The 17,369-nt window shown below is 45.0% G+C and overlaps 1 protein-coding gene across 1 annotated transcript in view; it reads left to right on the top strand.

Moving 5' to 3' along the window:
- Positions 1 to 3,096: 3,096 nt before the first annotated feature.
- ALS2CL (ALS2 C-terminal like) overlaps positions 3,097 to 17,369 on the top strand; it is a 29,467-nt gene continuing 15,194 nt past the window's right edge. The window contains exons 1-13 of the mRNA XM_074157145.1: positions 3,097 to 3,177; positions 3,587 to 3,695; positions 4,605 to 4,797; positions 6,640 to 6,705; positions 7,397 to 7,562; positions 8,450 to 8,578; positions 8,914 to 9,033; positions 10,805 to 10,881; positions 11,283 to 11,349; positions 12,235 to 12,431; positions 14,845 to 14,910; positions 15,717 to 15,815; positions 17,032 to 17,190. Of these exons, the coding sequence (XP_074013246.1) occupies positions 3,097 to 3,177; positions 3,587 to 3,695; positions 4,605 to 4,797; positions 6,640 to 6,705; positions 7,397 to 7,562; positions 8,450 to 8,578; positions 8,914 to 9,033; positions 10,805 to 10,881; positions 11,283 to 11,349; positions 12,235 to 12,431; positions 14,845 to 14,910; positions 15,717 to 15,815; positions 17,032 to 17,190 (1,529 nt within the window). The remainder of the gene's footprint in view (positions 3,178 to 3,586; positions 3,696 to 4,604; positions 4,798 to 6,639; positions 6,706 to 7,396; positions 7,563 to 8,449; positions 8,579 to 8,913; positions 9,034 to 10,804; positions 10,882 to 11,282; positions 11,350 to 12,234; positions 12,432 to 14,844; positions 14,911 to 15,716; positions 15,816 to 17,031; positions 17,191 to 17,369) is intronic.

Here is a 17,369-nt window from a genome sequence, read left to right as displayed (position 1 = left end):
CCCCATCCAGCCCAGCCTTAAACACTTCCAGGGATGGGGCATCCACAGCTTCCCTGAGCAACCTGTTCCAGTGTCTCACCACCCTCACAGGAAAGAATTTCTTCCTAATATCTAATCTAAATCTCCCCTCTTCCAATTTAAAACCATTACCCCTTGTCCTGTCACTACATTTCCTGATAAAGAGTCCCTCTCCGGCTCTCCTGTAGGCTCCCTTCAGATATTGGAAGGCTGCTATGAGGTCTCCCCGGAGCCTTCTCTTCTCCAGGCTGAACAACCCCAGCTCTCTCAGCCTGTCTTCAGAGGGGAGGTGCATCCGTTCTCGCAGAACTGATGGGGAAAGCCTGGAAGGGGGTGGCTGAAACTCACGCTTACCTTATTGGGTGATGTGATGTGATGTGGCAACTTCGGTCTTTTTGTGGTGCCGGAAGGGCTGTTTTGAAAGCTGACTGGTGCTGCTCGCCCATTCAGCAAATGATCCCTGACTGTCGCATTCAGGCTGGAAGTAGCTCACAAATTTTCCCAGGAAGGATTAGAACATGATTGCTAAAAAGAAGAAAAAACAACCAACATGATCAAACTCAAAACAAACCACTGTGTTAAATCTCTCTCAGGTTATAATGGAAATGAGTATCCAAATGCTTCTGTTTTTTTTTTTCAGAGTTAACTTGGGTGTCTGTACAGTGTTGCTACTGTAGGGGTTTCTCAACCCGTCTACTGCCCATGGGAATGCTTTGGGGTCATCCCTGTAAAGTCTGAGCTCAGGTCTTTGTGGGTAATAGACCTTCAATGAACCAGGATTGCAGATGGGCGGGAGTCAGGGTGTGGGACCAGCTGACGGTTGGAAGGAGCAATGCTGCACCCGGATCAGTAGGTCCACCTTGGACATACGTAGTTCTTTTTCTAAATGACCATTACAGAAGTAGCCAAATAACACTTGGGCTGGGACAGTGATGTTCCTGTGCTGTGTGCATGTGTTCTTCAGCCCTGAGGAGGCTCCTCAGCCTCCTGCCTCTGCTTGTGGACTATCATGGTGCTGTGGAGCAAAGCTGTGGGTATCTGCACCCCTGGTTTGAGTCATTCAGTTTATATTAAGCCATCTGTATGTAACGAATGGGTGGCTTCTCTGCTTGTTTTGATAAGAGAAGAGTTTGGCGAAGACTTTCGGAGTTTGGCATCTAGCACCCATTCTTTTTGTTTTGCCCTGGATAAAATGCTTTCTTGCAGAATTAAATAAGGACCAGGGGGAGAACGAGTCCCTCTCTCAGCAGAGCGCTCTGAAATGATGGAATTGCCTTCCCTTCTCCGAAAATAAGACAAAATAGTCAGGCTTAAAAAATATAAGTAAAACCCAGCAGACTGTTACTCAGTGAGCCTAATACGACCTCACCCACTACATGCTGTCCTGTTGAAGTATTTCAAAATGAAATGCTGTCACATATCCAACCTGACTTTATTCACTGATTAAGCAAGTTACTTGTGCTTAGAAATTTCTGACAAGCCTGAGTGCTCTCTAGGACCTGTGAGAAGCAAGTTTATCTCTGTGTCTACAAGACAGGGGATTAAGTGGTGGCAAAAAAATAAACTTTTAGATTCATCCTGTCCTCTTGGTATTCTGGGGTGAGAGCTGGCTGGTTGCTGTTTTGTTTTGCTTTTTTTCCTGGCTCAGTTGCCTTTACTGGGAGGGGCCAGGAGGAGTTTGGCTTCCAGCTTTTTGACCTGTTTGCATGCCTAGAGCTTTCCTCTGGGACAAATCGCCGGTGTTCCTGCAAAAATAACCTTATAGTCAGGCAGATCTTGATGTATGAAAACTTGCAAACTAATGAGATTATGGAATTTTTTAATGCTTCCCATTTTTCAGACAAATGAAATTTAAAAGGTGGTGGTTACTAAGGAGAAAACATTGTCATTCATCTGTGCAGTCAGTTGTGTCTGGATCTGAACAACCACTTAAAAGCAGGCCAGCTAACTGTTCAAACTGCAAAGTGTCCCTTGTCCTGTGACACCATTTCAGCCCAAGCTCCAGGATGACCTTGAAAAGGAGTTTCTGAGCAGAGTTTGGTGACTTTAGGGAGCTCAAGCTCTTATATAGCAAAGAATTCACTGACGTGTGAAGCTTAAAAATGAGATATTCCCACCTAATTTAGCCAACCGACCCAGGTGACCTTTTTACAGTCCATGATGAGATGCTTGAGATGTTTCTTCCTATGAAGTATAAAGTAGGGTTAGGCCTCTATGTCAAACTTCCTGACATCTCAACACAAGGAGAATGAATCTCATATATTGTTTATAGCAATCAGAGGAGAGGTTCAAGATGTCTTAGAGGATGCCACCAGCAGATAACCTGAGCTCAGGTCTCCCTGGAAACAGTGCAAAGACTCTAGTTATGTCTCAATTAGTAAATAAATTCGGTCTAGCCTCATAGCCAAGTGGTTACTGCATAACTTATACATAGCTAATTTCTTCTTACCTCCCAAAATAGCACGACTGTGTGCAAACTACCCATTTTAAATGGTCCCTGGGCCATGCCCGAGAATTGTCTGGGAGAGGCACTAGTTGACACACCAAAACTGTGCCAAAATCTATACCACCAATTTAGCAATGTAAATCTTTGCAGCATAATGCCATATCCTCATTTGCCTATTGTTGTGAACGTAGCTTTTGAGCATGCACTACAGCCAGTTAAATGTGAACAGACCATATTCAGTCCCTTGACTTTGCTGTTTTGGTTCACAAAGTTAAAAGAACCTCATAGTTTTGTATTTTTATCACCATTAGTAATATCAGCTGATTCTGCCCATAGTACCTTCACCATCTGTCCTTTTTCCAGGCTGTCTGACATGCTATTAGCTGGCTGTATTCGCTTCCGCTGATACATTTCTTTCAAGAGGTAAGGCTGGGAGGAGGAAGCTACTGAAGTTTGCTCACATGGGTTTGCTGCCTCTTTTTTTTTTTTTTTTTTTAAGTGCTGCCCACTTCCACTTTAGGCAAGCTTTCCTTGTTGACGCAGCAGTTGTGACATATAACCAGCAGTGCAGTGTTCTACTCGGGAAGGCGTAACACCAGACCTCTGTTCCTCTGGAGAGTTGATGTTTGGGCATGGCTGGCATGGCTCTGCAGCTCCGGACAATAGCTTTTAATGCCAAAAGGTGTAGACTGAAGCACTTGGGAAGAAAACTGGTGAGAGATACTGGAAGAGATGCTCTGCCTCATCCTTTGCTGCCTTGTACTTCTGGGATTTTCTTCTGGGAGAACAAATCTGGCACTAAACAGGATTAACACATATCAAGAAGTTTAGGGCCTTTCCAGTCATGGAAGAGGTATCATGGCCCACCTGAGAAGATCTTCAATTGGGGCATCAGGAAAATGGGCTGTAGCCTCGGTGGTCTTCTGAGATACCAGCTCACATTGACCTTATCGGGTTTTCATTTCTTCCTCTAACATTTTCAAATGCTTTTTGGGGACTGCGATTACGCCTGCGTGTGCTGTCAAGAGCAGGAAAGGCTGATTTTTTTCAGGGACCACTGAAGCCTTGGTAGATGGATACTCTGGCAAGGGCATTTACATGTGTATTCTCTGTTGTCTCCAGGACATGTGCACAGCTGAAGCAACTGTATCGCTGCTCCAAGCAGAAGAAACCTTCTCAGCATGCCTGGCACGGATAGATGCCCTCATCCTCAAACCTCTGCTCCAGGCAGGTAAGTCAAAGACTTTTTTTTTGTCTCTAGTTCTAGCCTTGAGTCATTGGCACACCTAGGAAGGGGATTATAATTGCAACTTCATGGCTGAGGACTTGCTGGAGGCTGGTTTGCTGGAGTAAATGGTATGTAGAGTCATTTCACTTAAGATAGTGAGCTCTTAAGGATGCCTATGAACTTTCATTCAAGCCTAGGACTGTGGTTCCTGGTTTTTTGTATTTATTTTTTTTTTAAAGAGGTTAATCCAAATTCTAAATTCTAACCAATTTCAGCCTGTACATCTGCTCTGAGGCTTTTTTCCAGCATGATGTGTGGAAACCAAAATGCATCTCATACATACATGACCCCTAAGCAGTGCCCATTCTGCCTCTCAGCTTCCATGGTCATGCCCATCTTTGAAGGTAAAACTTGTGGGTGCAGGTTCTGAGCTGGCATTAAATCAGAGAAGCTCCACTGAAATAACAAATCCATATAAATATTCACAAGCCTGTCTGGCCAAAAGTGGAGCGACTGGATTAGACCCGTAAGGTGGTTCCTTCTCCTGTCACCACCTTTTTTGGTCTAGCCTCCAAGGAGACCAGGAACAGCCCTTTGGGCCAGGGACAGGATATTTCCCTCCAGTGCTTGTGTCTGAGCTGGGGCTGAGCCTCGCAGGCAGCCCTGACCCCAGGCCCCACAAGAATGAGAAGAACAAATCCTTAGCATGGATAGTCCGTGCAGTTACTCACAGGGACCCAACCCTAAATCGTCATCTCCTTCCTCTTCGACATTGTTTTTCTGTAAGAATATATGTGCTTCACATGCAAAAATTGGGCTGAATATTAAATATTGGCGATGTTTTCCACAAGCTTTCTTGGAGTCAAGGCTTTCTGATAGCCTTTCCCCCCTCCCCTCATCTTTTCCTCAAAGAGCCTAGTGACCAGAAAGGAAAGGAGAACTTTAAGCTCTTCCTGCTCCTGAATGATCGTTTCCAAGCTCTCTGGAACCTCACGGAAGAAAATTACCGGATACTGAAACAAAAATGCAGCACCTCTGAGTCATTCTGCATCCAGGACATTTACACTGTCTGGAAAGGAGACCTGTTTCTAAGCCTCTACATCCAGTAAGTACAGAAGCATTTTGGAGTAGTGTAAGGGACCAAATCTATCAACTAACTGGTAGATTGGTGCAATTAATGTGTACATGTAATTTGTTCAGTCCTGTCCACTAGTGTTTGGTTATTAGGTCAGAGAAGTGATTGCATTCAAAGCTCAGAACAAGTGCTACAGAATATAAACAGGATAATAAATAGCTTTATATATATATATATATATATATAGCTGTGAGTATGCTTGTAAGAGGCAGAATTTCTTCCTTGCAAGTGTAGGGTTTTTTTACGCATCTTAAAAATGGGAAGAGGACAGGGGGAGTATTTGTGCCTGGGGAATTCATGAGAGCAAAGCTTGGGCTGTCATCAGGAACAGAAACGCATGCACAGACAGGTTTACAGGCCTCATAGGGATGAGGAGAGGAAGATGTTACCAGACACGGTACATATTACGTGTTTGTGCCACATTTTTATGCTCTTGGCAAGGGATATGATAGCAAGTGATGGATGTAGCGTGACGTGAAAAACATAATGCCCCATTGCTGTTTCTATAATTAATTATGTCTGCTCCCCATCTGTCCACAACACAAAATAAAATGTTTACCAAAATCACTCTAGCGTGTGTAACCTGTATGTTGATGTCCTAGCATGAAAAATGGTTTATGGACATCCGAGATGACATCAAGATCAGCCGGTGTCGAGTCCTTCATTCATCACGTTGGCCACAAATGCGGCCAGGCCCTTGCCAGATGGGCTTGTGCCGTCTGTGCAGTTTGGCACCCACACAGGAACGGGAGATTGGCTCACTGGCTCCTGGGCATTGCTGTTCCTCTAGTCTTGGGTTTTGTGGTTTTAAGGCGTGCGGAGGGAGGAGGAAGGGAAGGACTGCTCCTTTTGGTTTGTCTTCACTTGGCCAGCAACATTTTAGAAAGCGATGCGCAACAGACTTTGCCTTTATGTGAATGGAGTTTAGAGGGTGTGTGGTGTTCATTTGGGAGCTGATTCAGTGAATTAAAATGGGTTTGCCTAAAAAAGGTGTATAAAGGATGAAAACTTACGCCGAGGTTTCAGATGACACACAGGGGAAGTTTATCGTAAGATCTAATTTCCCCTCATTTTGAAATTAAAGCCTGTTTTCATTGGGTGTCACGCAAAGAAAGAAAAGCTGGTTCCTACCCACCTCTGCTGACTCACTCTGTGCCGTCCCGATCCTACAACGTCTCATGCTTATTGGAGCGTTATAGGAGGAAGCAAGGCCTCTCTTCTAGACCCTGAAAATCAGCAGTAAACACATGTCCCTGAAAGATGTAATAAATGACAATTAGTCTGGACATTCTACAGGACTTATCTGAAAGCACTACTGGAAGAAAGCATGGTATTTGTTGACAAAATATGGCTCGATCTCCCTCTAGTGAGAGATGAGATGCATTGACGCTGGGACACCTTGCCTTCAATTTACAATCAGTAATAGAAAGTTTTACTTTAACCAGAAGAAATTCAGACATCCAAAGCTGAACTCCAAAGCTTAGCCTCTGTAGATTTGCTTTCCAGGACAGTTGTGCAAGTTTGCTTCTGCTTATGCTAAACGCGAGGATGATTTAAACTTCCTGTAGCGATACTGGTGCAGAAGTCAACAGGGCAGTTCAACTGAGGAGCTGGCAAAAGGAACAAAAGGGGAGTGAGCCAAGGTGAAAAGTCCAGTAGCTACATCTCTCTCTGCCTCCCATGGAAAGGTGGACCTGACGTGACGTTTTCAAATGAGCTTCTTCCTTCTATCGCTTAAACCTCATGGCTAATGTGTGTCTCTAACTCGGCTCATGCTTGTGTGTGTTTGGGTTTTTTTTTTCTTGCCAACAGATATTTCGTCACTTTTGCGAACTACGTTGTGGTCCACGGCTTCGAACATGCCACGAAGAGCAAAAGGTGAGTGGGCTGAAAAATGCTTCTTTGAAGGGGCTGATGGGAACACAATGATACTGTATGGGTTTAAGATACTGAAGCAGAGTGAGCAGCACTGAGCTCTGCACCTCGCAGTGATTTCCATTTCATGGTCCAGCTGCCTGGCCATACTGGCTGCTCCTGCCATCTTCTGAGACCAGGGCAGCAGCTGTTGGAAGGTTTCCTCAAGAGATATCTCTCCATCTCCCATGCGCAACTCCTTTTGTGGGAGAGGAAGCCTGTAAATTTGGAAGTTAGGGGGACCTGAGAAAGGATGATGTGGGAATCTGGCAGGGAATTTCCACTGCTTGTCTCAGATGTCTCAAGGAAATAACAAATTAAAGCATGAGCACTAGACATGAGCAGATTCACAGCCACTTTGAGTTACCCTTTTGGTGTGCAAACCATCATGAAATACATGTTATATTCCATGTATCTGTGGGTGTGGCTCCTGTTTGCAAAGACCTCTGGGCCAGAGGCAGGAGGGATGGAGCTCTTGTTCGTCTCATTGCCTTATTTCTGTCTGTTTGGTGTGCAAATTTATTTGCACTATGTCATCTCCTGCTCTTTCAAGTCTCTGGGAGTGAGGTAGCATATAAAGTTTGGAAGGCAGAGGAGTGGCAATTTGCAGAAAAGAGTAATTAATGAACCTTTGTCTTAATTGGCCATCTTGCAGTGAAGCCTGGAAGCACCATAAGACAGTGCTGAAACAATTCCTCACAGACTTCACCTCCGAGACCTCCATGTCACTGGCTTTATACACTGTTCTTCACAAACCTATCCGAGATCATATAGAGCAATATATACTGCTCCTTACCAAGCTGAACGAGGTTCTCAAGGAGGTAGGAAGCTTTATGTGACATTACTTTACTGGCTTGTGCTAACACCTTATGCAGGGCTTGTGGGGCTTTGTGGCGGTGACAGTGAATCCAAAGCAGGCTGGAAGGAAAATGATTTCCAGTGGAGAGCTGGGGTGGTAGTAACCAGCAGCAGTGGAGTACAGCCAATCTGAAAGTCTCAAGGCAACAAACAGTGGCCACTCCAGTGCAGTATGAGCTACTGGTAGTATCATACAATGGTTGAGGTTGGAAGGGACATGACAGATCACTTAGTTCCAACCCCCAGCCACGAGCAGGGACACCTCCCACCAGACCAGGTTGCTCAAAGCCCAATCCAGCCTTGCCTTGAACACCTCCAGGGATGGGGCATCTACAGCTTCTCTGGGCAACCTGTTCCAGTGTCTCACCAGCCTCAGAGTGATTTTTTTTTCCTAAGATCTAACTAAATCTCCCTTCTTTCAGTTTGAAGTCATTACCCCTCAACCTATCACTATGCATCCTTGTAAAAAGTCCCTCCCAAGCTCTCCTGTAGGCCCCCTTTAGGTACTGGGAGGCTGCTATAAGGTCTCGCCGGAGTCTTATCTTCTCCAGGCTGAACAACCCCAACTGTCTCAGCCTGTCTTCATAGGAGAGGTGCTCCAGCCCTTTCCTCATATACTCATCATACAGAGGAGCTGCAAAGGGTCAAGTAACTGGCTTAAGGTTGCATACATCTGCTGGTGGCAGAGATACTACTAGATATGGGAGGCTTTCCTTGCAAAGGAGGTTGGAGGGTTAACTCTCATTTGGATTCAGAACTGCTGAGGTTTTCCTGCAGCTGTAGCCCAAAGAGTAGATGTCATGCTGAGCTGTACCTGAAGCGTTGCTCAAGATCTGCCTTCTTTTATCAGGGCCCTGAAAAGGATGTGGTTACCAGTGCCATCAAGGAATATGTGAAGCTGGATTCTTTCATTGGCCAAGTCCTGGATGAAACTTGTTTTACCAAGTCCTTATGGAAATCCTTGGGCTACAAATTCACTGTGAGTCATGGATGTAGAAAGTGGCTTGATAGGCAGTTCTTTTGGAGACCTTACATTTCTGCTTACACATGGAGGAAATTTAATACAGAGCAATCATTTGAGGCTTAGTTTGGAAGCCAACAGAGCAGGGCAGTGTGGAAGCCTTGGAGAAACCATATGGACACTGGGTGCTTTAGAAATTGAGCCCTGTGTCCAGTTCTGCTGTCCCTGTTAGCTTGTACAAAAAGTCAGACAGTCTCTGGAACTGTTGTCTTGAGTTGTATGTCCTCTCCCAAATCCTGATGTTTCCTGATGCTTTTGGTCCACCATCTTGACTTCTGTGGTTCCCTCTGCAGGACATGCTCTGTGTACCTGAAAGGAGGCTGCTGGAAGATAGCAAAAATCTTCCCATCTCTGCCAGCACAAATCGATCAGACCGGATCTTGCTCTTTGATGATGTCCTTGTGCTAATTCAGGTGAGTCTTCAATCTTTCAGAGGGATTGGAAGGGTAGCACAGATAAATGACAGTAAAATTCAGGTTCCTTTGATATTGAAAATGCAGCAGAGCTTGGCTGTTGGCAAAACCTTGTCTCAGATCCATGCACCAGTGGTTTGCACAGGAGAATAAAAGAAAGCCTGATGAAGAAGGAATAGAGGAGCATCCACTTAACTTTTTCCCCAGTAAATGCGTACTGTGCAATAACCACAGGCACCCTTCTAATAACCCAAGCCCATGACTGCATATACATCTGTTGATTTCTGTCCTTGTTTATTCAAAAGGGGCCTGATGGATCAAACATATTATACTGGAAGCACTCATGCATAGGACTAAATATGATCTTTCATGGTTGACTCTGTTACTGACATGGGACCAGAAGTTGCAGGTGTTCTTGGGGATAATTTCAGGCATTTAGGGCCTGGGTGTGGGGCAGACAGGGAGTGTCTACAGCCATGGATAGCTAGATGAATAATATGTGTTCAAAGCTGTTCTGCAGCATGTTAACTAAGTCCAGCTTGGCTTGCTCTGACTGACAGCACCTGTAATCTAGCACGGCTTTCTTCATGTGCACCTCTTTAGTCATGTGCCAGCCCCTCAGGTGTCCAAACACGACTGCCTTGTGAGCCGATAGATCTTACGGGCTCTTCCAAACATGAGCCTTTATGATAAAGCTGGGCAGTCCTACACAGCTTACAGGGTCTAGGCCCGAGGACATCGGGTGGTGGTTATCATCGGGTGGTTATTATCTCATCCAGCTTTACCTTGCAGATTTCTCATCACTGGCGATCTTGCTTGGGAGCAAGTGCCCCCAGGCTCCCTTTAGAGTCAGAGGAGAGAAACATGCACTGTCTGGGTGTGGTTCATCTGACCTGTTTTTAGATGCCAAAATTAGTGTGAGTTGAATCATGTCCTGAACTTCATTGACTAGGACAAGAGCACGGGGTAACCAGCTCATGCAGAGATATCCACGTTGTAGACGTCTCTGTTCAGTCAACGGTTCCCACCCACAATGTCTCATCTGCTGTTATGACTGTTAGTGAGGCTTTGGGAAATGTAACTGAACTGGGATTGAAATGGTTACCTTGGCCTGCTAGCAGGGGACTGCCCATGAAGGAATCTGAACCTCCCTCCCTCCCCTGTTCCCCCAAATCTGGTAGATACATCAGTGATTAACTCATGGTGAGATCCATAGTACTATTTCCTAACCCTGGCCAACTACATCCTTACAGACAGCAGCTCTGTAGAGTATGCACCTGGACTTTAGACAGGGAAGGAAGATGTAATATTAAATGCAGTCTTTACCTAATATTTCAACCATTTTGAACTTCTGTTTGGTGTGCTATTGATTAAAGTAGTGACTCCTATGTGGCTGTGTCATCTGAAGTCTGTATCCTAGGTAGACCATGAGAGAAACTAGGTAGAGCTACATGCCAGGGATGGTTTGGGAGTGTTGCCATGCAATAGGAAACAAACTCTTGTGGGGATAAATGCCATCTAAGAAGGTCGGTTACTGTTAGTTGTAGCCATGGCATTACAGACTACCACGAAGTGATAAACTAGGAATTTTCTTCCTTCTCCTACGTTTCTTAAGTCCCAAGGTCTATCATTGTAGCGTAGGATAGATGTGTGGACCACAAAAGAGGGAAATTACAGTGCTGCAAGTCTTGCTTTGCTGTTCAGTGGATTGATAGAGTGGGGGACAGAAGTTTACATCAATAACCAGAACATCTTTTTCCTTTTGTTCCAGGGAAACAGCTTTCAGAGTTTTGATCTGAAGCTTGTGTGGGTAGATGAAAACTGCAGAGAGAAGTCAGCTCCAGGACTGTAAGTGAAAAGTTTCCACTTGGAAGTTAAAAAAAAAAAAAGTATTCAAATTGATTGTGAAACTGAGAAAATGATTCAAAACTTTGTCCCATCTCCTTTCCACCCAGTGGGATTGGTTGTGGGCTACGGGTAATTGCAGCATCTCTCAGGTGGGACCATGGAAGCTTGGACTTGTATTGCTTGCTTTTTCTGGCATCTTGAAATCAATCAATAAATATCACAGTTTTCGCTGCAGACCTGGAGAATAAAGATGAGTTGACTATTTGAGTGCCTCTTCAGAAGGAAAACCTGACTGCAAAAGGACTATTAGCTTCTGAAGAGGAATGGGAAGAGCAGGAACTGGAGTTTGACTGAGAAATGTGATTTTTTTCATAGTCTCCCTAATGTCTTTTACTTCACAGATATGTCCTCCGCATTATAACCCCAGAAGAAACGTTCTTTCTCTCTGCCAAAGACCCACAGATGAAGGTTAGCAGTGGGCAGGGTGTTTCTGTTCCACCTGAAATGGGGGTTTGAGTTTTGAAATGGGGGAATGGCATAGAGGGGATGGTGCTTTCTAATGGGGGCAAAACATTGAGTACTGAGTGGAAGCTGAAATCCCATTAAGCATCAGGATTTTAGCTTCCTGTGCAGAAGGCAGACTCCTGCTTATATTCAGCTGAGGCTTTTCCTCTGTGATTTTTGCTGGTTTTTTTATTATTTAAAGCAGAATAATAAGCAGTGTGGGGTTTGTTGGTTTTTAATCTGCCCCTCTGTGGAGCCAATACTGTATTAGATGGCCAGAGGTGGCTTAGAGAGTTGATGGCAGATGAAAAATATCCAGATGCTGGAAGTGGTCTGCCCTGGGCAGTAGCATCTGCTGCAGAGCTTGGGAGAGTACAGTCCCACCAGCATGGTCCCGTGCCATAGTGGTGGTGAGAGTCAGGTTTAAATGACATGGAAGTGTTGTGGATTGGAGCAGTATCCAACTTGCAGGACCCCAGATAACACCTCCTGTTGACGCTGTAGATGGGCCATAACTTCCCAGCCCAGCCAGCTGAATGGCACAGAATTGATGGGAACCCAACACCTTCTTGCTGCTTCTCCTGAAGTATCTCTTCTTGGGAGCTATTTTGCTTTTTCCACTTGTTAGTTTGGCACTTCTCTTCCCCTTCTTCACTCTGAGGATGACGGAGCACTGGAACAGGCTGCCCAGAGGTTGTGGAGTCTCCTTCTCCGGAGATATTCAAAACCCACCTGGATGCATTCCTGTCCAACCTGCTCTAGGTGACCCTGCTTTGGCAGGGGGGTTGGACGAGATGATCTCCAAAGGTCCCTTCCAACTCCTACCATTCTGTGATTCTCTGCCCCCAGGCTGTTTGGCAGTGGAAGCTGAACCAGGCTGTCCGCCAGGCACTGAACGGGAAGCGAGATTTCCCGTTGTGGGGCAAGACTGGTGAAGGCACCGAGCCCCCATCCTGCCGCTTCTTCACCTACGTCTTCAGGCTGGAGGGCAAGTTCAAGAGCGCATCCTACGAAGGCGAGTGGCACTGGGGAAAGCCACATGGCAAGTAAGGAGCCTTTTTTACCCTTTTCCTAAGCAAGAACATGCAAGGATGGCCCTGCTGTCTCTGTGTAGGACTGGATCCAGTGGATGCAATGGTGGAGGTATAGATACCACAGAATGGCTGTGGACATGGGGTGCTCCATCCCATGCTGAGGCCTCGGACCACAGACTCTGGGCTGGTGACCTCCTGGGGTGTGCCACCCTCTCTGGTTCCTTCCTCCCTTGTTTCCAGAGGGGAACTGAGTATTGAGGGTGGATTCAAGGGGCAGTTGGGACACATTGGCTTGCTTTCAGGGTTGGGTCAAAGCATGTCTTGCTAGTGATACTGGTTAATGCAGTAAATTGTAGAGGCTGACCCTAATAATGTGGTAATGATCCCATTGAAGGCACTACATTGGTTTATGCCTGTAATTAGGACTTAGACTTGAGCTAATGTTTATTTTCAAGATCTCAGCCTGAGGCATAAAATCTTACCATCATGACAAAAAAAAAACCCAATAAAAAGCCTTTGCTTGTGAATGAGAGAAAAGTTTTATCCTGTGCTGTCAAAATCTATTTTAACATCCAAACTATTATCAAAGGAATTAAAAAAAATAAATATATAATATATATAAAAAGGAGTCTCAAATGCATTTTTTTGGGAACATGAAAACTGTTCACTAAATCCAACTGAAGTTTGAGTTCTGCCAAAAAGGAATGGTCTGTAAATTAAGGCTTAAAAGGTCCCAACCAAAATCTCTTTGACGTAGGATAAAGCACAGTCTCTGTTTTTGTGAAGAAACAAGAAATATAACCGACCTCCTTGGACACCAAAAAAGGGTGATGTGGAAGTTTTATATTTCCAGAGTTTTACACAGTTTGTTTGCAGTTGCTATTGAAACAAAAAGTAGGTAGAGACTTGGTTTGGAAGAGCCTCAAAATAATGGGAATAACCAAAATCAAAAGTTTAATCCTGAACCTTCTGCGGAAGAGATTGGGCCTTGTTCCATAATAGCATTAAACAGGCATTTGGAGTAGACCTTTGCCCAGAGGGAGTCCTTTACATCATCCCCACTTTCCCCAGAACCTGCACTCCTGAAGGAGATCTGAAAAACACTGTGTGTAGACACAGAGGACCAAGCACCTCTCCTTGCTCTTTGTTTCCTCCTCTCCCAGAATTGGAGAAATGAGATGAATCAATACCTCTGCCACTTCAGATTAAATGAAGTTGAAACATCCCAGGAAATTTGTGGCATAAATAAGTGACTTCAGGTGCTTTTAATGCCTGAACTTTTAATCGCTTAATCACTGAGCTGTCCTTCCCACTTCTGAAATTGCTCTTCTATGTGACTTGCTACTTTGATGGCCTTGATGGCTTGTCCACCTCTAAAGGAGAGGCAAGGAACATGAGCAGAAAGCTGCAGCAGCGTGAATCGGGGCTCTTCAGCAAAAACATCTGCATTCTTCACTGTCTTGTCCTAGTACTCCTGATGACCTGGTGTGGGGGAAGGAGATACTCCCACTGAGAAATAGCTTAACCTGTCCCCATGGCTGGAGCAGGATTTCTCCCTGGCTTGCTTTCCTTTGCTGGCATTCATGCTAGCAAAGCAAAAGGAGATGTATTTTAAGTCCACTTAAAATTAATCTGACCCCTTCCCTGTAAATACCAGAAAAAGAGCCTGACTCGTGTAGGTGTTTAAAGAAACAACCTTGGTGAAAGTCAAACAAATGCGTCATGGTTTGGGTAGCGCACCATCTTCTATTGTGTCTGGTCGGGGAATGTGTAGGGAACTGGCTGTGTCTGGGATGATGCAAGAATTAAAACAGTGAGAGAGTGTGGGTGGAGTGGGAGACTGGGAGGGAGGGAAGTGCATTCACAGATGGGCATGGCTGGGCACTAATCCGATCATGGCATTGACTATTCCAGTCTCATCGTTGCATTGTTAACTCGTGTAATCGTTTCTACAACCCCCACACAAAACAGATGGGAAGATACGATCCCTTTAGGCCAGCGCTTGTCTCTTCTGTTTTTGTAGCGCCTGGTACAATGAAGTTCTGGACTGTGGTGTCATTATGTTGTCTACGGGGATGTGCCACGCTGGAACTTCAGCTGGCTTAATCACATGCCGCACTGCGATTATGAAAGGATCACGTGCAAGGTTCTAAATGGATGACCCAGCAACTCTACAAAATGCTTTTGAGATTAGGGAACTTGGAAGAGGATTCTTCTCGCTCTTTCCAGGGCATGAAAACATTATGACATTCAATCCTTACAGTGCCAGGCAAGGTCCCAGAGGTGCCTGGAGAACTTCTGTGTCTCTGTTCCCTGAGGAAATATTTTAAAGTTAGCCATTTCTAGGTTGTGCTTTGATACCTTCTGTTGCAGCTGTGAGTGTTGCTGGTGATGCCCCTTGTGTAATGTTTGATTTGAATTGCAGGGGGACACTGAAGTGGCGTGACGGACGCAACCACGTCGGAGATTTCAAAGAGGGCTTGGAGCATGGGTAAGTCTTAAAAAACGAGGGTGTTTCTTGCTTTCAAAATAAGCTAAGAAATGGTTCCTCCCAGAGGTACAGGGACACAGGTGTCTTGTAGAGAGAGTCTGTTCACTCTTACGGCCCATTCATCTGACCGATTTTGGACACCTGGCTTAGATTGTAACCTAGAGTGAGCAGGTAGGGAGTGTGGTGCAGATGACCCTTTTAGATGCAAACGTCTCTTCAGCTGGATAAATCTGACCCCAGTTCTCTAAATCTAGGTGTATTTATTCACGTGAAACACCTTGACAAAGTTATTTTTAGAAATCTTTAAAAACCTCTTAAAAGAGTTTTCAGGGGAAAGTAACCATACTATGAGATTCAAACGTTATTTTTCTATTATTTTTGAAAATGAGACTTTTAAACTTCTCATTTCTATGTGAGTTCCAGAATAGTTAAGGTTTTTAAAGGGAAAAAAAATGTCTCAAGTACTTTGTGTTGGGATTACAAAAACATTTTGTTTGGACCAAAGCAATTATTTTGGTGGTCTAACTCAGCTCCCAAACTGGGGAAGGGGGAGAGACTACAAGAAATCAACACCACTGAAAGTCTCTCTCTAGAAGAAGCGATGAGAAACTGTGACTGCAGCTCACAAGGAGATGAGCTCTTCCTTGGAGCAAGTCCATAGATACCTGGAGAGTGTGTCGGGGGTAGAGCTGAGCCCAACCTTGCAAATCATCTTGGGACTCTGGAAGGTCCATAGTTTTTAAACTTCATCCAGTAGAACTGAGTCACTTTTTGCCATGCTGACTTCTGCCATATGCACCTTGTAGGTTTGGAATATGCCTTGTCCCACGCCGATCTGAAGACCGGTATGACTGCTATAAGTGCCACTGGTACGAGGGCAAGATGAGAGGCTATGGAATCTGTGAGTAAGTAAAACCCAAAGATGGACTCCTGCAGGGGGGCAAAGGAACACCACATATTTAATGTTCCCACCTCACTGTGGAAGGCTCAGTCATGGTGTAAAACCCAGGGTATTTCAGGTGCCAGAAACTTTTGCTTTGGAGATGAGCATATGGCTTCTTCACAAGCCCTGAGCCTCCTGAGCATTAGAATAGCAAGAGCTTCTCTGCAAGCTGTGACTGTTGTAACTGCCTGACGTAGCATCCTCTGTGCCCTAGAGGTTGAGGATACAATTTTGCATTCGTGCTTGTGGTTGCAGAGCAGAGCACATGGTGTGCCATCAGCCCTTGACAGACGTGGTGAAGCACACATCTTGCTCTGCCTCCCCTGGCCAGGCCATCTGGACTAAATCTTGTGTAGAGTAGCTCCTTATTGATGCATGGGATTGTTTCTCTGGGGGTCATAACTGTTATCATCACCTGCTGAAGGGGACTGGTTCCCCCAGTTGGCTTTTTTTTTGCTCACTCAAATTCTAAGGTTAATCCCAGAGATTAATTTTAGAAATGGAGTCTGAGTTTTTTCTTATTTACTCATCCAAGTTGGTCGCTTCCAACCCAAACCATTTTCTGATTCTATGACATGCAGAAATCTCTAGGGAACTTGGAGCCAACTGAGCAGTGCTGCTCTAGTGTCTCTGGTGTCTAATGTGAAGGTGTGTTGATAATTACCAATTAGCTCTGCTTAGCATAAGTGTTTTCTCTGTTGTAGCAGAGAAGATCTGCTGGCCTGCCCGGACAGAGCTAAGGGGAACTCTTCTCAGGGGGATGAGCTGAGGAGAAGGGGTGGTTGGTGAGCATAGAAAGGTGAAGGCAGATCTGGCTTCCTGCTTGATTTTATCTATTCCCACTCTGGATTAACCAGTGGTCACTGCAACCTGGCTGGTGAGAGGTCAAGGACTGAGTGGCCTCTCCCAGGACAATCGCAAGCCTGAGTGTTGTGTCCTTAGAAAATGTTATCTATATAGTTATCTAATATAATAATAGAAAACTATCTGTGGAGTGATTAGCTTTGGTGATGCACGTTCCTAATAGCAACCAACTGCCCGCTCCAGAGGTATCAGTCAAATTTTTGGAATATTTAGGAGGCAGATGAGCCCAATCTACTCGCTTTCCTGACTGCCTCCTCCAATAGTAGCTACCAAATAGGCACAGTCTTAAATTCTGTCTGTCTCTCTCCCTGCAGGTATGGGAATGATATGGTCTACAAAGGTTACTTCAAAGACAACGTGCGTCAAGGGTTTGGGATACTGGAGAACCTCTCAGCTGAGCATCCATTTAAATACACAGGACAGTGGGAAAATGACAAGAAGAATGGATATGGGGTCTGGGAAGACAAAGATAGGTAAAGGTGGTATAGATCAGAGCTGGCTTGAGGTGGCTGAGAGTTTTGTCCCTCTGTTGGCAGGGGTAAAGCCTCATGTTCTGATGGGGTGATTTGGGGATAAAGGGGGGATGTGTTCAACCTCTGCTATAAGGCTTGAACTTCTGGGGAAACATTATTTGAACTTGTGCATGAATTTG

The sequence above is a fragment of the Numenius arquata genome, chromosome 12, assembly GCF_964106895.1.
Source record: "Numenius arquata chromosome 12, bNumArq3.hap1.1, whole genome shotgun sequence".
NCBI classification, from domain to species: Eukaryota; Metazoa; Chordata; class Aves; order Charadriiformes; family Scolopacidae; genus Numenius; species Numenius arquata.
The sequence above is the reverse complement of the archived record's forward strand: the minus strand, read 5'-3'. Positions and strand labels throughout refer to the sequence as shown.